Source organism: Coffea arabica, chromosome 2e (assembly GCF_036785885.1).
Source record: "Coffea arabica cultivar ET-39 chromosome 2e, Coffea Arabica ET-39 HiFi, whole genome shotgun sequence".
Classification (NCBI taxonomy): domain Eukaryota; kingdom Viridiplantae; phylum Streptophyta; class Magnoliopsida; order Gentianales; family Rubiaceae; genus Coffea; species Coffea arabica.
In genome coordinates, this window is record NC_092313.1 from 30,662,336 (window position 1) to 30,687,233 (window position 24,898).

A 24,898-nucleotide genomic window follows, 5' to 3' on the forward strand; every position below is an offset into this window, starting at 1 on the left:
TTAATGGTTGGGAAATGGTATCCCTGAAATAAAATGAGAAATAAGTGAAAGGGCTCTATCAGGTCTATAACTTGGTACTTGATGACCAGCACCTCTCACCGTCACAAATGTCAAGTTGTCTTGATAAATTTGAACATATCCACCGACCTGATTATAACATAAGAAAATGAAAATATTTTATGAGCACATGTATTATCTTTTTAGTAGTTTATTAAGATCTTAGATAAGATTATTAAGAATAAGAAAAATCCTATACTACTTATTCTGTCTATCGTATAGGCATGCTATGTTTTTATAGATGGACTCTAGGAACAAACTAAAAGAAGGTCCACTTGTCATATTTGTATGTATCGTATAGGCATGCTGTGCTTTTGTGGATGGACTCTATGAACAATAACTTCCAAATGGTTCTGAATACTTGAGTTTAGCTATGAGTATTAAAAAAAATGAGTTTTCTTCTATTCTCACTTCTCAATTGATTTTTAAAATCTAGTGTTAAACAATTTTTGAGAAAAAAAAAAGAAGAAAAGTAATATGCTTTTAACTTCTGATTCCTCAAATTAGAAACATTTGAAAACAAGCCCAAAATAAAAATCTAAAACTATAATATTAGGGAGCTCAAAAAATTCATGCATTGATTACTGACCTCCCAATCCCGAAACCATGGCTGCCAAGGAGTTACAACTGAAACTTTTAACGCTTCTATCGCATATTGTGATGCAGTCACGGGGACCCTTCCATCCACATCGCCACTGTTTTCACACAATTGATCAAACAGATTATTCTTTGACATTTTTAATTTCAAGAATATACAAAATGAGCTCTCTTATAAATTATCAAATATTAACGGACGGTCTAATTTTAAAAGATATTACATTCAAGGATCAAAGAATTTGCAGAGGATTTTTGGTTGGGCATGGATGGTCTTGTAAAGTTGTTCACGTTTTGGTGGGGAAACCTATGCAATTTTATGTTTCCCAAGATTTAAAATACTATACGAGAAGAAAATATGAATCCTTTACATAGATGACCATAATGCAATAATAAGAAAGTGGATGATAGGATTACCTAAATATCCACACTTGTATTCCATTTGCCATGAACTCTTTAAGGTAAGGAAGCACGGTTGATTGCCAGTCTACCCAATCATTAAGAACATCACTGCAAATATTTTTTAATAATTGAATCCAGCTTAGCATGGAAAGATGGTTAAACAGATTCAAAAATTAAAGATGCAAAAAAATTGAAAATTAAAGATGGAAATAAAGAAAAGGAGAGGGAGGGAGGAGAGCTTCTAATTAACCTGCATGGCTGCCAATCATATGGTATTTTCGTGACATTAGCATGCAACGCCTCTTGAACATTGGGGTGGTTACAGTACGCATAGCCATAATAATCACTGCATTTATCGAACTTCAATATCTGCATGTTGAGGATTAATAGAGTCAATTAAGAGACAAATTTAATTTCAAGAAAAAAATCTAACAAAATTATCAGATTTTTCTAGCTTAAGAATTTGATTTTTCAGTTGTCTTTTTTCTTTTTTAGGCATTGAATTTTCATTTTTCAACTTCACTATAGCTATCGTTTCTCCAAACACAAAAAAGATATGGTTTTCTTTTTCAGCTATTAAAGGATTTAATAGCACGCCTTACACCTTCTAACCAAACATCAGCGGCCCGAATTCTAAAATTTTTGTAAATGTTTGGTGGAAAAGAAAAAAGAAATCAAGAAAACTTACATTAAATCTTTTCGGGAAACTGGTCAGACCGCCGTGGAAACACCTAGGGTAATAGATGTTGTATATGTCAATTTGGTCAACTGCATTGTCTGCCACGGCAAGGGTTTGGTTACATTCAACAGTAATACTGGCATCGGGATGTGACAAATCGCACAGTTTGTTGATTTTTTGTAAAGTTTCAGGGGAAATAAGAGCATGTGTTGCAAATGAGAGAAAATGAGAGAAAAAAAAAGAGCATGTGTTGCAAAAAAGTCATACATCCCAATGGAATCTGTTGGGTCATTGATGACTGCATTTCCAATCTGCATTAGATTTCAAGATCAACAACATCATCTAGAAAACTCTCACTAAAAATGTGAAAATCACATGCTAAATTGATTTAAATGTGAAAATCACGTGCATGGAGAGGATGTTATTTGAAATAATTATTGTAGTATTTTTTATGATGTGATGTATACGAGATAAAAAGGTCGTTAGAAATGTGTTTATGATGTAAGGAGAACAAAATTTGAATTTTTTTTTTTTAGCAAATCTTGCTAACCAAACATAATTATAACTCTCACTAAAAACTTCTTTATTTAGACGTGGTATATATGTCTCCATAAATAAGTTGATACCCCAAAAGAAAAACTCTATGAGGACAAAGAATTCTAGTTTTCTTTTTGCTTACTAAAAAACACGGATTCAAATTTTTCCTAAAAAAAATAGAAATCCTATTGCCAAAATTATGCTAAAGTCAATTTTTGTCATTTAAGACGAGGAAAAAAAAGAAAATGATACTAAGCAAATGATGATTGACAAGGCAGACAAAGCAGACAAAGTTGGGGAGTTTATTATACTGTAGAGACGTACCAAGATTCCTTTGAGGTTAATGATGGTCCTGTTGGCCTTCTTGTTGTGGTAAACAATGTTATGTGCTAATTGAGGTACATAATGGCCAGCATAACTCTCTCCAGTAATGTAAAAGTCTCTATTTTTGTATTCGGGGAACCTCTCAAGCCAATTTAGCAAGAAAATATAATTGTCTGCTGCAGTTTTTTTATCACCTCCCTTAACAAAATCCTCTGTTGTGTTGGAGTATGAAAATCCTACTCCTGCGGGGGATTCCACGAACAAAACATTGGCAACTGCAGGTACACAAAAATTACAAACAGTTAATATTAAATGCATAACTATTGAATCTTGTGGAAAAATTAGGAAAATATAAACTAACCTACCATAATTCCAAGCAAATCTGTTCTTGAACAGTGTCTTTCCATCACTGCCAACTCTGAATGGTCCAAGTTCTTGAAAGGCTCCGTAAGCAAGAGAAGAACAACCCGGACCTATTTGAAAGATAAGAAAAAAAAATGAGAAGAAGAAAAAGAAGGAAAATGTGATATTGAGTTTAACAAGCTTAAAACAATATAACAAGGGCTGTACATACATGTTGTTCACTTGTTTGGATATTCTAGCTTTTTCAATTGCCTTTTTCTCGAGTGATATTAATTAAAGGAGAAAATATGTATCTTATGCATCTATGCATACAAATATTTTGTCATCACAATCTAAGAATATAAGCATTGAATAAATCGTTAATCTAAATCGAATACATAATTGATTCGATCACCGTTAAAGATTTTCTACACCGAATTGCGTATAGATCTCCACACAAATTGTACACAAATCTCTGCAACACACACAAACTTTGATCTCCACGAGGAAATAACACATAAACAATTAACAGACAAAGGAAACAAAATCTTGCAATCCTTTTATTACCTTCCATAAAATATATATGCAGCTTATACACAAAAAAGAACAAAATTATATACAACAAGAAAATAAAAGTTGAGAAATTAGCAATCTACCTCCATTGAGCCAAAGGACAAGAGGCACATCCTCAGGCTTCCTGCGACCCTGTGCTTCAACAAAATAATAGAAAAAGGCACGGCCAGCAGTCTCATTTACGGTGATATATCCACCATACTGTTTGAATCCAACAGGTGGTTGTCCAGGCAGACGATCAATCCTATCTTTCTCCTTCAGCCCTTCTTGATTTGAAGGCTTAGGAGGGGAATCACATGCTGGGAAGTGACTGCTTATTTCAACGTTGGATTGTGGGTTCAATCTCGCCTTGAGATGATGGAAGTCTGCTTCTATATGTGTTTTCCCAAATGTCTGGACCAGAAACAATGTAAATAAGAGAGCTGATAGGAGATTAAAAGGGGTTGTTTTGATCTCCATTTTTGCTTTCTCAAGGGAGAAATTCCGAGGGTCTGAAGAATGCAAGTTGCTCCTATTTATGAGGAAATTAGGAGGTTAAGTACCAATACGGGAAGAATTCTGGGAACCGTTAAACATTGAAGTCCTTAACGTATGAGTAGTATGAACCTAAACCTAGCAAAGTTTTTCAGAGCCCTGAATTGGTTAAAGTTCGGAATAATCACCTTCACGAGGACATTAAATTATGTTAAACGAAGAATCCAAGTTATATGAGCAAGTCTTTTTTATTCATTCAAGAAGACTCCTTCCAGAAGACTTCTTATGAATAGTATATTATACAGTGCAGGATCTACTTATTCGTTTCTACTGCTCAAGAAAAAATTTGGCATTATCTAATAATTGGCAGGAACTCAACAGAATTATCTACCTATGAGTAATTTCGTAAGTATTTTCAATAAAAAAAATGATGATTACAAGCATAGACTCACCAAAGGAAATCTGAAAGCCTATATACATGCAAATAGCAGACTGAAAAAATGAAGGGTGAACATCGAATGACTAGTTTATAGAAGCAATAACGCACCACGTAAACTACATGATTGCATACAAACAAGCATTTGGTTTTTTATAATTGGATTTTAATAGTAAGAGTTATTTTTAAATCATTATTATGTACTTCAATTTCTGGGTAATACTTGATTTCTCTCTAGATCACTAGCCATCAGAACTCAGAAGAATATGTTAGCACTTGATAATTGGGGTGCAGATTGTTAAGGTGATAAATTTGGACAAATGTGGCTGCCCCCGGTTAAATTAACACACAATCTCTTGTCAAAGGCAAAATATTTCATTGTTTCATTTGCGTTCATTTCTTAATCAAGATTTATTCTAGTCACACAATAATGGTTCTTTTTTTTACCAAATATCAACCAGAACCTAAACTTAACCCACGGTAAACCACCAAAAGCCGGTAACTTTAGATGGTCTACCACAGAGCTTAAGTACTGACTCACACTCACTAAACTAACCGATGTGGGAGACGGGGAGGGGAACAGGGACACTCAAAGAGGCAATCAAGTTTTTACCACTCCACTGCTACAATTTTCTGTTTTTTTTACCAAATATCAACCAGAACCTAAACTTAACCCACGGTAAACCACCAAAAGCCGGTAACTTTATATGGTCTACCACAGAGCTTAAGTACTAACTCACACTCACTAAACTAACCGATGTGGGAGACGGGGAGGGGAAAATAATGGTTCTTGAGTAGTTCTGTTTTTAATGTTTCTTTTTATTTCATTTCTCAAACATATGATGCTAAATATCATAATAACCTTTTTGTAGAATCTCTTGCAATTCAAGGATTTTGACATACTCACATAATGAGCGAAAATATAGGTATTATCTAGCTTTAATCTAGTAGTTAAAGTCGAGATCCCAAAATTTAGAGGTTTTGGATTCCAATTCCCTCCCAACTTCTTAAATTCCATTTCCGCTACGAGGAAAAAAAAAAGGCATTATTGGAAAAGTTTTAGATTAAATGAGGCAAAACAAATAGTCATTTAGTTCTATGCAAAACCCTTCCAAACTCATTTAGTAAAATAGCTTTGCTTCTTCTTCCAAGGAATTAGAAAGAAATTATCATCAATTATATTAGGTTCATGAGTAAAAGACTATGTCCCACATTGGTTCGAGAGACGAAAAAAGAGCGGTTAATATATAAGTAAAGGCCCATGACCTAATAGTTTAAGTGTTTAGGTCAGAGTTAGATTCCCCACTTATATATTGGGCTCTTTGATGAGCTCTATAGTTGTGTTTCTCTCTAACAAGTGGTACCAGAGTTTCAAGTTGCAAGCTGGTTATCTACTGAGATCAAATGGGTTGGTGTCTATTACTAATTGAACAATTTAATAGGTGATATTCTTGTTTCAAGAGCTTGATAAGAAGCATTGAAAGTGATGGATAGAAAGTCAAAAAATATGGAGATACTTAACGGTGAATCTAAACAGGTGATTCAAGGGTCAAGGAAAAAATGAAATTCAATGTTGATTTTGGATGTGAATCGTTGGAGACTTTCTCATAATTCTACTGGTTGATACTTCATCCTGGTGATATTTAGATTCCAATTATGTTCTTTAGGTGGTATGACATATGTCCTAAATAAACAAAATAATCTAATTTTTAAATGCTAGAAAACTCTGATGGCAATGAGTTTTACGTTGTAGGTGGAGTTTTGGAAACCATACATGGCGAGACAGTCCTGAGGATGGGAAAAGTATGATGATTTTACCACTTGGTTGCTTTAATGGTTAGAAATAGAGCTCACAAAAGGGGATCTCAAATTGCAAGTGATGGTGAGAAGAAATCCTGCGAAACGAGATGGTGAATTGAGACACCTTCTCGCAAGTCAACTGGACGTTGGACTCGGGGTAACTATACATGTTCATTTACCAATCATTTACCAATTAAATCAATTTGATGTCAGGATTGTATTAATTGGATATGTAGTTTGATACCATATAATTTAGTAGTTGAAGGCAAATGGTTGCTAAAAGAAATATTCGCCAAAATGGAGATTTGTTAGAAAATTGGTTTAATTTCTTTTAGGCAAGTTTCTTAATTTGTGTGAAAGTAACTAGTTTCCTAATTAATTTTAGTTATTTGAATTAGTAGTCAAGGAATTTCCTACTTTGTTTAGAATTTAGAAGTTATTTCCTATTATGTACAAATTTAGAAATTAGTATTGGTTTCCTATTATTATTTGATTTTTGGTCAAATAATATTCTCTGTAAATAGATGGGTTGCCATACTATAAACTGACACATAAGGAACACACAAGGACGACATGTAGCCTTATACATAAAGGTGAAAGAAGGTTTTTGGGAGATGAAAGATGGTATACGAAAGTTAAACTTGGGTTTAAGTTGTATTCTTATATAGAGTTTTCCTCTCATAATAAAAAATGGATTTCTCTCAGTGGACGTAGGATCAATAATGGAGTCGAACCACATTAAATATTGTGTGTCGTTTATCTTTCATGCTTGTAACTTGTTTATTATTAAATTGTTATGTACTTGATATCTCAATAGTCGTGTGTTCTGCGCTTGCATCCCAACAAGTGGTATTAGAGTTTCAAGTTGCGAGACTGGGTTACTCATGGGCAAATAGATTCTTCTTGGAGTTAGACCGGTGAAAATTCTGTTCTTAGTGGTGGATCAAAGTGTCAAAGTGTTAAGGAATTTGGTTAGTGTTGGATCAGGTGTGCCATGAGTTTGGCAGAGGGTTCAGTTGGGGTTAGACCAAGGAGTCAAGTTGACAGGGGTTTAAAATATAGTTTGGATGTTGAAAAAGAGTGGGTCCATGATTGGAAGAAGAAGCAACCTTAAGTGATAAGATGGGTTTGCGTTAAGTATTAAAGTAGGTTCGAAATAAAGTTTGTAAACTTGGGTTTAATATGAGGGGTTACTCATGAAAAGGGAGATTTATTAGGTTCATGAGTAAAAAACTATGTCTCACATTGTTTTAAGAGATAAAGAAAGAGCGGTTAATATGTAAGTAAGGATTTGAGATCTAATAGTTTATGTTTTTGGGTTAAAGTTGGGTTCCTGACTTATATATTAGCCTTTTTGATGTGCTCTCTCGTTGTGTTTCTCCCTTACAAATTATCATACCAAGCTAGAAATCTAATATGTGGTTATCTCAAGAAGTGCAATATGAGTAAAAAAGTTCTATCTGGTCGTTAACTAGGTGCTCAATTCGTGCTTTGTTTACAATTAGGGATGGCAATGGGGGCGGGTGACCCGCGGAGGCTAATGGGGAGGGGGTTGGGGCGGGAGATGGGGCGGGAGAAACGGGGCGGGGGGCGGGAGAGTGTACCCCCGCCCCATCCCCTGCCCCGCCACCCGCTTTAAAAAAATAAATATATAAAATATATATGTATATAATTATATATATAATATATATAATATATAATTTAATTAGTTACAAACTTATGATAATGATATTATTAGTTATATGTATTATATAATGTCTATTAGTATATATAATATAATTGATATTATTAATTATACTAATAATTATATATGTGTACTAATACAAATTATTAATTAATTATACTAAACTTACTAATACATTTATACTAAATCCCTAATTACACTTAATACAATAACATTTTTTTCTTAAAAAAAGCACAAGTACAATAATGAATTAATGATTGTATTTGTGCCAAAAGTGAAAACTTGACTACTTTAGTTATATTTATTTCATCATGTTGGATTGTATTCAAATAATTTTTATTTGATTGTTTTTATAAGTTTCAATTGTAAAATTACAATAAATAATAATTTGATGATGTGTTGATATTTTAGTACTTGATTATTTGCTAAAATTTAACCATAATAAAATTATATAACAAATTTTTATTAGTCCCCGCGGGGGAAGCAAGGCGGGGCGGGGACAGGGCGGGGGGAGCGAGGGACAGGGGATGGGGCGGGGGCGGGGGGAGTTTGTAGGTCCCCCGTCCCCCGCCCCGTTGCCATCCCTATTTACAATCTTATGCATATGAGAATCTATTAGGATTTTATTCTTTTGGGATAAACGCAAATAATAACTTTTGGTTGGTCATAACCACATAAACCTTTACACATTAAAAAAAAAAATTCTAAGAAGATCTATGGATGAAGTATATTATAGTCCACTAAACTATTTATTTTTTTTTCTATTATTTCAAAAATTTATATTATCCTTCTTTCTTTAAAAAAATAGTCCACTAAACTATTTCAAATTCTCATTGAAACTATTGATCTTTTTTGCATCCATCAAACTACTGAAGTGCTTCGGTTCAGTTAGATTGAAATTCGTCCTTGTAAAGATCACACATTCGGTCAGGATCTCCAATTAATCTTTTGTTAAATTAGATGGAAATTTGTTCAGATCAACTACAATTGGCAAGGACAGCAATGACATTTCACCTCAGCTATCCTCCCAAATCAGCTTTATCTATTCCCGACCGGATTAACTCACAAAATCATAACAATTAATTTGCAGATAGGACTTTTAAGTTTTCATGACCACGCAATTAATTTGCTAGTACCGCTTTTTTTTATATAAAAGAAAATTCTACTAGCTGATTGTTGGAATCGTCTTGCGCGATTTCCAATCCCAATTTTTTCATGATTCAAGTACAGGAGAAGGAGATGACAGTTTTCTCCATCTTTCTTTTTGCCCGTCTTACACTGTGGTGGATTATGCATAATAGAAATTAGAAACCAACCAAAAACACAAGACAGAACAATAAAATTTTTATCTATCAATTTCTACTCTCAGAACCTAATATTAATCAATCAAAAATTCCAAATATCTAAATGCAAAAAGAATAACTAATAGAATGCTACAGTAAATGCACATTGAATTGAAGCCAAAAATAGGGTAGATAATCAATGAGCCAGGAGCTGCATGCAACAGCAATATTCGCACGCAAAAGATGAAACCCGTGATTGCAACCTGGAATCAGGCTATCAATTTCTATGCATCCAAAGGGAAAAATTCACTTTTCATCCCCATTGTTTGGAATGTTGGACAATTTCATCTCTAAATTTTCAGTCAAAACACATTTCAATCTCATCATTTAATGATTTTGACCAATTTTGTCCCAAACTTTCACGCAAACACATTTCATCCATATAGTTTCATAAATTTGATTAATCAAAGACAATTGATAAATTATTAAATAATTTGAATGGAAATATCATCACTTGACCATAGCATGCCCATTAGTAAAATACAAAAAATATTGGATCAACAAAAATCTCAAAAATAATTTTTTAATTCACTTTCTTATTAAAAAAACTAAGAAAATTTCAGCCACCATTACTTTCATCTTATTCACAAATTGAATTAAAAAGATCAAGAAATAGCGAAGTCATGGGGAAGAAACAACCCCATTATTGCCAATTGGAAAAAATTTTCAAACAATCTTATTGCAACCAATTGGAGAAAAATATTAACATGAAAGAAAGAATTGTTTAGACTATCATTTATTTGCAAAATTTTTATTTGTTGCAGCATATACATGTTTTTCAAATTCTCTATCTATCATCTAATTTATTTTTTGTCTCACATATATCATATCACAAAATTTTAAAATAATCTCTTATTCGTACACAGTCATTATTATTTTCTGTAATTTAATCAATGACTAAATTCAATATTAACAATACAATTATTAACCGGGCATACTAGTCATATGATGATATTCAGTTCAAATTGATTAACAATAATTCAATTGTCCTCAATTGTTCAAATTTATGAAACTATGAGGATAAAATGTATTTGTATGAAACTTTATTAATGAAATTGGTTGAAATTACAAAACTACAAGGGTAAAATGTATTTTGACTGAAACTCTAGGGACTGATAGGGCGATAATTGAGTGTTATTACATTGTTGTTTAGTCCTAATTTTGGTTAATTATTGTGCAGAGTAATGGGTTTATGCTCGTATTTGGTATTTGTGTTACCTGCAGGCAACTGAGGTCAAAAGTGACAAAAAGAAGTGAATTTCCAGAAGACCAGTCCCTCCAGAGCGTGCCCACGTCAGAAACCGTAGAGTTGCGTGAAAAAGACGGACCGTGGGTCCTATTTCTAGAGCTACTGCCTTTCTTTGGAGACACAATCTAAACCTGCGTGGGATTAAGAAACCTTTGATGAGAAGACTTTTGCCAACAATTTAATGAAGGAAATAAGGAGGGAATCCTTTTGAAAAACAAACTCTAATTCGAAAAACAAAAGGTGCGGCAGCGACAACACTTTAAATAGGACAGCAATAGACTAGAGTCTACCATCTTTCATCTTTTATCTTTTTTCCCTTCTTATACGTGAGTTCGAGACTAGCGGTTGTGCCGCTCTTACTTTTCTTCAATCGGCTAAACTCCATGAAAGCCTTTAATTGCTTTGTGATTATGCGGCAAGGCTAGTTCTTTTATCTAGTTGAGTAATAATCAAGGGCCGGTGCACAAACAATTGTGAAATCTCTTTGATTATTCTAAATTCGGCATTTGTGAGTATTTAATTATTCTCTGATTTAATAGTTTATTATTGTTGGGATTTATTGGATCAATGTGGCCAGTTGTTCAATTGTCTGAATAGTATACTGCCAATTAGGACAAGGGTGCGTATCACTTGATTGTTTTAAATTAGTGGCGAACGGCACAATTTCATTGCCTCACAAGCAGTCTAATCTGGGTCGTGAGAATAATTAATCTAGTTTAAATGAACCCGCATGTGTGTTTGTTAACTAGAATTGGGTCTCTTTAATTCCTAAAGCTGTAAATAGATTAAATCTTTCTAGCGTCTCTGGGATTAACTATTTTACAAGAGGGTAGTTTAAGAGCGTCTCTGGACTACTGTAAAATTAAGGAGAGATTGGGAGTTTGGTGGTTGCTAAATTGCTAGAACCAATTTATTTATGAACGTGTGAATTAATTTAGGTATCTATGATCAATTGTGTGAACCGATGTTGAGATTATCTCCTTGACTAGGTTGTGTCGATTAATTGTTTATTACATTCCTTAGTTATTGCCTTTCTTGCGATTGTTTATTTAGTGACCCTACGCCTTTAATTTGTTCGTTTATCTCTCTTCCAAAAACCCCCCAATTATCTGTGTGTGATAAATCTACCAGTTCCCTGTGGAGACGACCCTACTCACTACTATACTCATTCAGTTTTGGGTGTAGGTATCATTATAAATTTTATCTTTGGTAGTTTGACAGCCACCAAATTTTGGCGTCGTTACCGGGAAACTGGTGCTTGAAGCGCTTTTTTACATAGGCTAACTTAGCCTTGTTTTATGCCTCGATCTTCCCTTACAGGAAGACTCGAGTTTGACCCAGAGATTGTGAAAACAGCAAGGAGGCTAACGAAGGAGACTAAGTTGCTAAAACAACAAACTTCAGCAGCCTTACCCTATGGAGTTGAGCAAAATTTTCACTTTGGTGATTCATCAGTTGACTTGGAAGCAAATTTGCCTGGACCCAACGAGACAATGGCAGCCCAAAGAACCTTGAGGGAGCTTGCAACCCCAAATGTTAACCAACAGCCTCTGTGCATCACATACACTGACACTGAGGAGGCTTTTGAACTAAAATCTGGGCTGATTCACTTATTATCTACTTTTCGTGGTATTGCAGGTGAGGACCCACACAAGCACTTGAAAGAATTTCATGTAGTGTGTTCAACCATGAGACCTCAGGAAGTCATTGAGGAGCAAGTCAAATTAATGCATTTCCATTTTCCTTAGCAGATAAAGCTAAGGACTGGCTGTTCTACTTGCCATCGGGGTCCATCACTACGTGGGAAGTATTAAAACGGCAAATCCTTGAGAAATTCTTCCCAACCTCCAGGGCCGCCAACATCAGGAAGGAGATATATAGAGTTAGGCAAGCAAATGGGGAGATCCTCTATGAATACTGGGAGCGGTTCAAACAACTGTGTGCCAATTGCCCACACCATCAAATTCCTGACCAACTGTTGATCCAATATTTCTACGAGGGACTCCTACCCATGGATAGGAGCATGGTCGATGCAGCTAGTGGAGGAGCTCTAGTGAATAAGACAACAGATGAAGCCAAACGGCTTATCTCGAACATGACTGAGAACTCGCAACAGTTTGGAGTCAAATCTGAGGGAGTGACTAGAAGGGTCAATAAGGTAAATCATTCTGACCTTGTGAATAGATTAACTGAGCTAACTGCCTTGGTTCGTCAAATGGCTAAAGGACAAGTACAGGCAGCTAAAGCATGTGAGATAAGTGCTGCTCCTGAACACATGACCGATATATGCCCGACCCTTCAAGAAGACCCCCACGAGCAAGCAAATGCTATGGGAGGTTTGCCTGGACCACCCCAATGGAGAAACGACCCCTATGCACCCACATACAATCCAGGGTGGCGGAACCACCCCAACTTTAGCTATGCTCAGAAACCTTCGGGATTCAAACAACCATTCCAGCAAAGACAACTAGTACAGCAACCATCCACATCTGATTCAGGTATGTCCCTGAAAGACATGGTTAAATCACTAGCTGACAGCACTTGTCAAATGCGGCAGGACCAACAGAGATTTCAACAGGACTCGCAGAGATTTCAACAGGACCAACAGAGATTTCAACAAGAAACACGCGCAAGCATTAGGACCTTGGAGGCGCAAATGTCACAACTGGCGTCTTCATTGAGCAACTTTGAGAATAGTAAAAGAAAACTACCAACTCAAGTGATTCCCAATCCAATGGAGAATGTGAGTGCAATTACTTTGAGAAGTGGCAAAGAATTGCAAGAGTATCAAAATGCAGTATCTAAGCATGATCTTGAAGAGCAAGTTGAGGAAGAAACAATGAAATCTCCAACTCAATCCCTTCCAAGGAAAGAGCCCAGAGATGAACCCCCAGTAGTGGTGACACCTCCTCCTCCATTTTCCAGTCGATATGCAAAATCTAGGAAAGAGGAGCAAGAGCAAAAAGTTTTTGACATTTTTCGCAAAGTTGAGTTGAAGGGTTTTGAAAAGATTTATATGGGAGAAAATGTTTCAGCAGTCCTACAACAGAAATTGCCTTTTAAACATAAGGATCCAGGTATGTTTACTGTTCCTTGCAAAATAGAGAATGTTAAGGTCGAAAACGCATTGATAGATTTAGGAGCTGCAATAAATATTATGCCTCGTTCCATTTATAATTCTCTGAATTTTGGATCATTAAAAGAAACGAGTGCCATTATGCAACTTGCTGATATGTCTAATGCATATCCTGATAGGATATTGGAGGATATTCCAGTTCAAGTTGATAAATTAGTTTTTCTTGCAGATTTCTATGTGCTAGATATGGATGATGATCTTTCTGTTTCACTCCTAGTTTTGTTGGGCAGGCTATTTTTAATGACATCCAAAACAAAAATTGATGTTTATTCAGGAACCTTGACAATGGAATTTGATGGTGACATAATAAAATTCAATACTTGTGATGCCATTAAATGTTCCAGTGAGGCACATTCTATTTTTGTTATAGATGTAATTGACCCTTTCATGCAGCAAAAGTTTGAATTAAATGGTAGAGATGCGTTGAAGGTTGTAATCAATTGCAATTTTGATTCGCACAAGATGTCAAGAGTTGCAAAGAAATTCGAGTTACATCCAGATTGAGCACGTGGTATTGTCTAACCAAAGACGTTAAAGAAAGGCGCTACTTGGGAGGCAACCCAAGAGTTTCAATTTTTAGTTATTTTTTTGTGTTTTTATTTCATATTTTCATGTTCAAGATCAGGTTGTTTTGGGTTCCCATTGATAGAAAATCTTTATTGTACGTCCTGGATGTGTTCTGTGACATTTTACTGGAATTAGAGTTTGATGAATAGAAAACTATGGGTTCCAAAGCGTGCCCACGCCTTCCAACTATTACGAGAAAGAAAAAAAAAAGAGCCTTGCAGGTCCACTCTTCCATTCAGACGCAAAATCTAGCAGCCTTCCTTGCCCATGGTGCTTTCGTTGCATTCTTTCGGCCTTCAGGGAAGCTCTAATTCCTTTCTTTTTGGTTTTTATTTTTCTTTTCTCCATTGAGGACAATGTAGATTTCTGGTGTGGCGGGGGGGGGGAGTAGTTCTAGCTCTTTACATTGAAAAAAAAACAAAACAAAACAAAAAAAAAGGAAAAAATAGATATATGATGAGTTCGTTTGACTACAGTTGAAAATGTCTAGAATTTGATGCTATGATGATAATTTCAATTACTCTACAAGCATGAGCTGTGATATTATGTGGTTAAATGTCTTGTCTTCTTGATAATGAAATTGAATGATGAATTATGCAAGATTTGGCGATTAGTAACCATTTTGTGAGTTGTCGAGCCAATGAGCATTGCATTGATAACTGTTCTATTTTCTTTCATTGAGTGATATCACACATGATTTGATTGTTCTAGAACTTACTTTGTTGTACATGTCAAGATCGCATCCCTGAGTTTGATGCATTAAAATGATAAGGTCACTTAGGTTCACCATTTTTAACTTTCTAAAGACCAACCCTAGTCAGATCTCCCCTAATTGACCATCGTTGAGCCTAGACCTCTTCTTTGTTTAAAAATTTATTTTGTCACCCCTAAACCTCTTGTGTTCAACCCTCTTTGTTTCTACCCCGTGTCAAAGGAATGTCTTGATTTCAGTGTATGATGATTTCGAATTGGGTTGAAAGGAGATGATTGAAGTTAGCAAGTGTGTCTATATCCCCATATAGTTGGGCGTATTTGAAACAAAAAAAAGGAGGGAAAAAATAGAAAAAGAAAAAAAAGAGAGAAGGGGGAGAAAGAGAAGAAAAGGAGCACACCAAGAAAGAGAGAAAGAAAAAAAAATAAAAAAACAAAAAACAAAAAAAAAGAAGAAAGAGGAAAAAAAGTGCTTTTGTTTATGTGTGTTCTGTTGAGATAAATGGGTGAAGTCCTTAGTTGTGCTTGCACTTGCTAATTTTTTGGAAAAGTTACTGTTAGGCTTTGGAAAGATCAATGGAATGAAGGAGGAAATTGGAATTCATGCAGGGAGTCAATGGTGTTTCCTTTGACATAATGAGCCTAAATTATCTGTTTGATCCAACCCGTGCCTGAGCCCCATTACAACCCGCATCAAGACCCTTGGATTTTTGCATTAAATTTGAAATCAGTGGTAGCGATGTGATATATTAGCAAGTATATGGTAACATCATTTTATTGTGTGGTGAGAGTAACCCTTTGTGTTTCATGTCGGTGTGGTGAGTAATCATATACCATTCTATAAGAGAGGGTTAAGTCTTGCAATTTCTGAATTTGATAATATTGTTAGGAGGAAAGGATATTTGTACTCGCATGTTGGACTGCTACATCTGTGTAACTGTGATTGTATCTCTGAGCTCCGAGATGCTTGAGGACAAGCATTATCTTGGTGTGGGGAGATTTGATAGGGCGATAATTGAGTGTTATTACATTGCTGTTTAGTCCTAATTTTGGCTAATTATTGTGCAGAGTAATGGGTTTATACTCGTATTTGGTATTTGTGTTACCTGCAGGCAACTGAGGTCAAAAGTGACAAAAAGAAGTGAATTTCCAGAAGACCAGTCCCTCCAGAGCGTGCCCACGTCAGAGACCGTAGAGTTGCGTCAAAAAGACGGACCGCGGGTCCTATTTCTAGAGCTACCGCCTTTCTTTGGAGACACATTCTAAACCTACATGGGATTAGGAAACCTTTGCAGAGAAGACTTTTGGCAACAATTCAATGAGGGAAATAAGGAAGGAATCCTTTTGAAAAACAAACTCTAATTCGAAAAGCAAAATGTGCGGCGGCGACAACACTTTAAATAGGACAGCAATAGACTAGGGTCTATCATCTTTCATCTTTTATCTTTTTTCCCTTCTTATACGTGAGTTTGAGACTAGCGGTTGTGCCGCTCTTTACTTTTCTTCAATCGGCTAAACTCCATGAAAGCCTTCAATTGCTTCGTGATTATGCGGCAAGGCTAGTTCTTTTATCTAGTTGAGGAATAATCAAGGCCCGGTGCACAAACAATTGTGAGATCTTTTTGATTATTCTAAATTCGGCGTTTGTGAGTATTTAATTATTCTCTGATTTAATAGTCTATTATTATTTGGATTTATTGGATCAATGTGGCCAGTTGTTCAATTGTCTGAATAGTATACTGCCAATTAGGACAAAGGTGCATATCACTTAATTGTCTTAAATTAGTGGCGAACGGCACAATTTCATTGCCTCGCAAATAGTCTAATCTGGGTCGTGAGAATAATTAATCTAGTTTAAATAAACCCGCATGTGTGTTTGTTAACTAGAATTGGGTCTCTCTAATTCCTAAAACTGTAAATAGATTAAATCCTTCGAGCGTCTCTGGGGTTATTTATTTTACAAGAGGGTAGTTTAAGAGCGTCTCTGGACTACTGTAAAATTAAGGAGAGATTGGGAGTTTGGCGGTTACTAAATTGCTAGAACCAATTTATTTATGAACGTGTGAATTAATGCAGGTATCTATGATCAATTGTGTGAACCGGTGCCGAGATTATCTCCTTGACTAGGTTGTGTCGATTAATTGTTTATTACATTCCTTAGTTATTGCCTTTCTTGCGATTGTTTATTTAGTGACCCTACGCCTTTAATTTGTTCGTTTATCTCTTTTCCAAAAACCCCCCAATTATCTGTGTGTGATAAATCTACCAGTTTCCTGTGGAGACGACCCTACTCACTACTATACTCATTCAGTTTTGGGAGTAGGTATCATTATAAATTTTATCTTTGGTAGTTTGACAACCATCAGGGACGAAATTGTCAAACATCCCAAACCCCGGGAACGAAAAGTGCATTTTTCCCTCTATCCAAACCAAGGAATTGTACATCCTGCTCCCAAAACCAAATCTTTCCTAGTAGTTTTGGACAATTTTTCAAGGTCAAAGGGAGAAAGGAGAGTCCAATTGGACTTGTATGAGGCTCGAGGTGGGTCTCAGCACAAGTGTTCACTACCGTACCCAAATCTTTTTAAATAAAAGAAAGCACTATATGTCTCTTTAATCTATCAGGTGGGATGCAAGATTAATTCCCCACCTAGTGCATGAAAGAGTTCTAAGAGACCATATTAGAATCGAAAGTTTGTTCGGATTTTGCTTCTTAACCAAAATTAAGGAGCATGTAGTATAGTGAGTCGTTTTTGTAGACTTAAAATATTTACCAAAAATTTATATAGGAAATAAATTTTATGGAACTAATATATATGGGAAGGCGATTTATACACATACAAGTATGTGTGGGAGAAGAGGAATAAATCAACAATATATCATTAATTAGATATAATAACAAGGCTCTCAAATTTTACCCTTCTCAACTGACAATAATATTAAAACTCCCAACTAGATGATTTAGTAAACAAGTTTTACAATTACACAAGAAATTTTCTAATAACATATTAATTCTTAAATAGTAAAACTATTATAATTTGACTCCAATAGAATTGCTAAAATTTTTACTTACTAATATGCTACTAAATAAGAATAGAGTAAATCTTATATACACTGATGGTGTATACACTATCATGGTTAGATATACGGCACATATGTAAAATTTGAGTTTCAAATTCAAATTCAAATTATGTGTCATGCATCTAATGATGAAAATGTATTCACTATCAGTGTATAGAAGATTAATCCGTAACAATATAGAAACTTTTATTTTTTAGGCTTGATTAATATGCCAACATTGCCTCCCTTAAATGAAGCTCTCTCAAATCTAGTCTAATACAATCATGATCAATATCTTCCTTGCAAATTTGAACAACATCACTTTGTACTAGTTCATCATCTTCAAACAGTTTTCTCGTAGTAATAATCCACTCACTTAGATAGACTATTTTCATCGCACAATTTGATATCAATTTATTGACAACTCACTTTGTGGTTTTCATAATCACAATTCAACTGATGGGATTCATCTCTGACTTTTGTTTTCACAATCACAATCAATTTGAGAATCCTTGGGCCAATCTTATAGTCCAATTTTCACCAACTAGGTACACCATGACCAACCTTATGGTCTAACTCTATCAACTAACTTCTTCACATCAATTCTTATAATTGACCATGGAAAACACTCAAGACTAACCTCGTAACTAGGGGCAATTCTTCAATTTTCATATGCACTCTAGGATCGATTTCTTGAATTTAGGGCTTTGATACCAAGATGTAAGCTCTCAAAAAAAGGTCCGCCAAAAATTTGTATAGGAGATAAATTTCATAAAATTAATATTTATAAGGAGGCAATTGACACACATACAAGTATGTGTGGGAGAAAAGGAATAAATCAATAATGTATCATTAATTACATATAATAACAAGACACTCAAATTTCGCTCTTCTCAATAGACAATAATATTAACACCCCCTATTTATAGACTGGAATATGCCTATAGCTTTTTGAACAATTGATCAAACATCATCAAACTTGTTAGATATCCATACTCGTATTGTGGAAAATTGGAGGCAACTACTATTAGAGAGGATCCGAGTCCTTAAATATACTCTTCGTGCTTTACATCATCCGTTTAAATCTAGTTTCCATGTTTACTGTTTCCAACTTCAGCAAACAACATTTTTTTTGGCCCCTCTATTAAACCCTTTCGCACTACAAAACAACTACACCTTCCAAAAATTATAATAGTGACCAATTCCTATTTTATTTTTCAAGAACTTTTGAACTTTTTTATATGTCCTAGACTACATGATTTTTTAGGTAAAACAAAAAAAAAAGAAAAGGAAAAAGCTAAAGTGTATATGAAATGGATTTTTCATCAAGTTTGTTATCGACCTACGCATTGTCCCTGTTTCTGTTCTATTAGAGTTGGAATTGACGGCCACGACAAAGTACAAGAATAAATTTCCTGGAATGATGCCAATCTTAAAAGTTACACACTTAGAATTCCAAATATGCCAAATGGTCTTATTGTTTAACTATTAACCTTAGCTTTTATTGCTGAACATCAAAATGAAGGACAAGTCCTACATAAGCGTCTGTTATTCTACCGTCAAAAACAGCATTTCAATATACCGGAAAATAGTTTATACATGAAGCACAAAATACTGCATGCAACTACCAAAACTAGATAAGAGGAGCTATTTTCTAAAACACGTGACATCACATGAATTTGTCAATGCCAATATTATTTCAATCGACCAATAAACCTGAGGAGTAACAAGCCAAATTAAACCTTCAGAAGTACCAGGCTGTGCTAGAATAATGAGGATAAGTCAATACCAATATTATGGAATAAACCATTAAATCAAAAGAATAACCAGCTGAATTGAATATGCGTAGGTATTACACTATACTTGAATAATAATGCGACGAAAGAGCTTATATAATGCCCTGTTTGTCCAGTTAATGGTTGGGAAATGGTATCCCAGAAATGAAATGTGTAATAAGTGAAAGAGCCCTATCAGGTTTATAACTCGGTACTTGATGACCAGCTCCTCTCACCGTCACAAATGTCAAGTTGTCTTGATAAATTTGCACATATCCCCCTACCTGATTACAGCATTACAGCATAACAAAACAATAAATAAATTTTCAGTGAGCATAGCATTGATGAATCTAGCATCTATTTAATATTTATTAAGATCTCAAAAATATATAAAAGTAGTTTACAAAAATTATGTTTTCATGGTTTTAAATACTGGTTTTAGCTTTCGATCCTAGAAAACATGTTTTCTTCTATTCTCACTTCTGAATTGCTTTTAAAAATCTAGCTTAATTGGAGAAAAAGACTGAGAATAAGGTGCTCCTAACTTGTAATTCTGAAAAATTAGAAATATTTAAGAACAAGTTGAAAATCAGAATCTAAATAAAACATTATGGAGGTGGAAGAATTCATGCATTGATTACTGACCTCCAAATCACGATACCATGGCTGCCAAGGAGTTACAATTGAAACGTTCAATGCTTCTATTGCGTACTGTGATCCAGTCACAGGTACCCTTCCATCCACATCGCCACTGTTTTCATATAGTTGAGCTAATTCTTATAAATAATCAATATTTTGGGAAGGTCTTATATTAAAAAATATGACCATAATGAGATAGTGAATGATAGTATTACCTAAATATCCATACTTTTAATCCATTTGCCAAGAACTCTTTAAGAAATGGAAGTACTGTTGACTGCCAATCTGTCCAGTTTTGAAGAACATCACTGCATTTTTTTTTTTTTTTTGGCAAAACCCCATTAGCATGAAAAGATGGGTAACCAGGTTAAAAAATAAAAATTAAAATATTGGAGAAAGAAAGGAGGGCTTCTAAATAACCTGCATGGCTGCCAATCATATGGTATCTTCGTGACATTTGCATGTAGTGCCTCTTGAACGTTGGGATGGTTAAAGTATGAATGGCCATAATATTCACTGCATTCATCAAACTCCAGTATCTGCACGTTGTATTGGAAAATTAAGGGTTCATAGATTGAATAAAGTAACAATAATATTTAAGAAATGAAAATTTTCTAGATTAGGCCATTAATTTGTCATCTTTCTTTACTTTGTCATTAATTTTAATCTTTCAATTTCATTAAAAACTAGAATTTCTGCAAATCCCAGAAAGATATATACCTCATCTTGCTGGGCATAAAAAGATTCCAATGGCACCGTCTAACTAAAACCTTGATGAAGTTCAAATTGTAAATTTCACTTTAAGTTTTCTGAAAGAATGAACAGATATTTTTAGGGTTATAAGTGCTATAATTGATTAGGGATAATTTCAGAAACCTCCCTTGAGGTTTCTAACAATTTCACTGAGCTCCCCTAAGGTTTGAAGGATTACACTTACCTCCCTTGATTAGATAGTTTTAGTAACAAAACCTTAACATAATATTGACTTGGCCAATTTGTTAAATGAATATCCAAAAATGCCCTTGTGTAATGAGTTTTAATTTATTTTTCTATACAATTATAAGATTGTTTAGTATAATTATAAGGAAAATGTGCCAAATTTTTCATGTCCATATCTACTATTTGATAAACAACTATAGTAATAATTTTATTACTATGATATGATACTTTTGATGGTATTTTATTATGGATTTAGATTTATAAGAGAGAAAAGAAAGTGTTGAAATAATTCATTTAGAGTTTATGAATTTTTGGACTAGTGGAATTATCATAGTTTAGTAGTACTTTTGGGCCATTTTTTGATTTATTGTTAATTTTAATACCAAAAAATAGAAAACAAAGATCATAAAAAACATTGGATTACATATAAAATTAACTCGTAAAAAAAATCACTAGTTCGACATTTGGTTATATAGAAATTAGAGGTAATAGTGGTAATTCTATAGTTTTATTGGCAAAAAATTTTAAAAAAGTAATAAGAAGGAAAAAGAATGAAAAATTAATTTTAAAACTCATTCTAAGCATAAGCATACCAAATAAGGGAATTTCATTAAAATATTTAAGGGTAAAATTGTCATTTAAAATGATAATGAAGGTATGTGTAATTTTTCAAATCTCAGGCGAACTCAATGAAATTATCAGAAACCTCAGGGGAGGTTTTTGAAATTATCCTAATTGATTATTAAGTTCTAGTGAAGCTTTTACAATGTATTTTTTTTCTATTAAATGTTATCAAGAGCAAAAGACAAAAGGTAAAAAAAAATAATTAAGAGAACTTACGGAGAACCGCTTGGGTACACTGGTTAGACTGTCATCAAAGCATCGAGGGTAATAGATATTGTATATGTCAACTTCGTCGAACACTCCATCTGCCACACTTAGGATGTTCTGACAATTAGCCGATAATTCGGCCGCTGAGAAATTACAGAATTTGTGGATTTTTTTTACAGTTTCAGGGGAAATGAGAGCATGTGTTGCAAAATAGTCATACATCCCTGGATCATCTGTTGCATCATTGATGACTGCATTTCCAATCTGCATTAAAGTCCAAGATTAATGACACGATTTAGAAAATTTAATTCCATTTAACAGCTTATTTGTAATCATTTATGACAGCCATTTTGTATTAGTCATATTCATACTGCAGCCCAGAATTTCTCCCCCGGATATTGCATGCATGCTACGCTACTATGCTCGTAAAGTTGCCCTTAAAATTTTCAACGTACATAGCAACTCAGAACCAACAATGCCTAAAATGATTTGAACGTGAAAATCACAATATAATTCACTCAGAACTGCTTTATTTGGATGCAAATCATTACATGTCTGTATAAATAAGTTGCTTTCGCAGAAACAACTATATTTATAAGAATTGAATACAAAATATGCCATGACAACATATTCAATTTGTTGGATGTCCTAACCAAGTCTAGCTGCTTCATAGGATCAATTAAGTTTGATAAAGTCGCTTTTATCATTCAGGAGACTAACAATAGGAGTGAACAGACATACCAGGATTCCTTTGAGGTTAATGATGGTCCTGTTCGCCTTCTTGTTATGGTAAACAATGTTATGTGCTAATTGAGGTACATAATGACCAGCATAACTCTCTCCAGAAATGTAAAAGTCTCTATTTTTGTACTCGGGAAACCTCTCAAGCCAATTTAGTAAGAAAATGTAATTGTCTGCAGCAGTTTTTCTATCACCGCCGCTAACAAAATCTGATGTTGTGTTAGAATATGAAAATCCTACTCCGGCAGGAGACTCCAAGAACAAAACATTAGCCACTGCAGGTACAAAATATTAAAACAGCTTTTAGTCTTTAGTACCTAACTATTGAAATATTCAACGGAAAAATTTGCAAAATACAAAAGTAACCCACCATAATTCCAAGCAAATCTGTTCTTGAACAGTGTCTTGCCATCACTGCCAACCCTGAATGGTCCTAGTTCTTGGAAGGCTCCATAAGCAAGAGAAGAACAACCAGGACCTATTTGACAAATGAGTTAAAAAAATGGAAATATCATAGTCAGTTTAACAAGCTTAAGACAATATAACAATGTTTGTAAGATAGTGATATTCTGTTACTAATAATTCCACCTTTGCTGTTGGATTTTTTCAGAGTGATATAATGAAGGGAGAAAATATGTAAGTTATGTATCAATCTATATATATAAATTATCAAGATCTAGGCATTGATCCAATCATTACTCTAAATCAAATGCATAACTAATTTAATAACAAAATGATTAAAACTTCCGAAAAAGAAAATAAAAAAATCAATATCATTCTTGTGAAGATTTTGTACACAAGTTGTAGCGCAGCATGCATAGCTTCTAGTGTATTATTTTTGTTATACAGAATTTCTGGTGCTGATTCGTGGGAATAGAGAAGTTTGGGTTGAAGAGAATTTGGAGTGTGAAACTCAGAAACTCGAAAACAATGAAATACCATTATATAAAATAATCAAATTCTACAGGTAATCAAATACAAAGAATCACACTCTTGAAAATTAACAAATTAAACCTCTTATCATTGTATAAGGTTAGGTGGGACTTTTCTTGTTCCAGAAAAAGTTGTTCCAAAACTTACAAGAAAACTAGCCATCTAATTGTTTTGCCAAAAAAAAAATACACACACACACACAAATTTTGTATAAATCTCCATTAAAAATTTTACACATAACCACTCATATACACACAAAAAAAATGAAATCCTCTAGTTATCTTCCAAGAAAAACAGGCTACTACTTATGTACAAAAGAAAACATATTTATATACAAAAGGAAAATAAAAGTTGAGAAATTAGTAATATACCTCTGTTTACCTTCCAAAAAAAAAAAAAAGCGCTACTACTGATATACAAAAGAAAACAAATTGATACACACAAATAAAATAAATGATGAGAAATTGCTAATGAACCTCCATTGAGCCAAAGGAGAAGAGGCACATCTTCAGGCTTCTTGCGACCCTGTGCTTCAACAAAATAATAGAAAAAGGCACGGCCAGCAGTCTCATTGATGGTGATATATCCACCATACTGCTTGAATCCAACATGTGGTTGTCCAGGCAATCGATCGATCCTATCTTTCTCTTTCAGCCCTTTTTGATTTGAAGGCTTAGCAGGGGCATCAAATGCTGGGAAGTAGCTGCTTCTTTCAACATTGGATTGTGGGTTCAATCTAGCCTTGAGATGATGGTAGTCAGCTTCTCTATGGGTTTTCCCAAAAGTCTGGACCCGAAATAGTATAAACAAGAGAGCTGGGAGGAGAATAAAACGGGTTGTTTTGATCTCCATTTTTGCTGTCTAGGGACAAACTCTGAGGTTTGAAGAATACGAGTTGCTCTATTTATGAGAAAGTCATGAGGGCAAGTACTAACAGGGGAAGAATTCTTGGAGTTTTTGTTAAAGAGAGAAGTTTTACACAAGGACAATTAACCTATCAAAAGATTTTCACAAGGGTCCTGAATCGGTAAAGGTTCTGCTTTGGTACAAGAATCTCTTGAATGAATGTGCA

At 34.4% G+C, this 24,898-nt stretch overlaps 3 protein-coding genes and 1 non-coding gene across 4 annotated transcripts; 1 reads left to right on the top strand and 3 right to left on the bottom strand.

The window, feature by feature from the left end:
* LOC113728939 (serine carboxypeptidase-like 40) lies at positions 1–3,967 on the bottom strand. The gene is made up of 9 exons (XM_027253288.1): positions 3,592–3,967; positions 2,959–3,066; positions 2,594–2,868; positions 1,980–2,043; positions 1,742–1,938; positions 1,304–1,422; positions 1,069–1,161; positions 647–752; positions 1–147 (listed from the first exon to the last, which is right to left on the bottom strand). Exons 1-9 carry the CDS (start codon positions 3,965–3,967, stop codon positions 1–3), a joined length of 1,485 nt encoding a protein of 494 aa, XP_027109089.1.
* Positions 3,968–11,792: 7,825 nt separating this feature from the next.
* LOC113728941 (uncharacterized) lies at positions 11,793–14,134 on the top strand. The gene is made up of 2 exons (XM_027253289.1): positions 11,793–12,132; positions 12,246–14,134. Exons 1-2 carry the CDS (start codon positions 11,793–11,795, stop codon positions 14,132–14,134), a joined length of 2,229 nt encoding a protein of 742 aa, XP_027109090.1.
* Positions 12,353–12,459, bottom strand: LOC113733515 (small nucleolar RNA R71). Its single transcript, XR_003459028.1, has one exon. It is a non-coding gene; the product is annotated as a small nucleolar RNA R71 (small nucleolar RNA).
* Positions 14,135–19,727: 5,593 nt separating the features above from the next.
* LOC113728942 (serine carboxypeptidase-like 40) lies at positions 19,728–24,898 on the bottom strand. The gene is made up of 8 exons (XM_027253290.2): positions 24,303–24,898; positions 23,264–23,371; positions 22,894–23,168; positions 22,162–22,416; positions 20,803–20,921; positions 20,598–20,690; positions 20,389–20,494; positions 19,728–20,027 (listed from the first exon to the last, which is right to left on the bottom strand). The coding sequence occupies exons 1-8, from the start codon at positions 24,676–24,678 to the stop codon at positions 19,881–19,883; spliced, it is 1,479 nt and encodes a 492-aa protein (XP_027109091.2). The 5' UTR covers positions 24,679–24,898; the 3' UTR covers positions 19,728–19,880.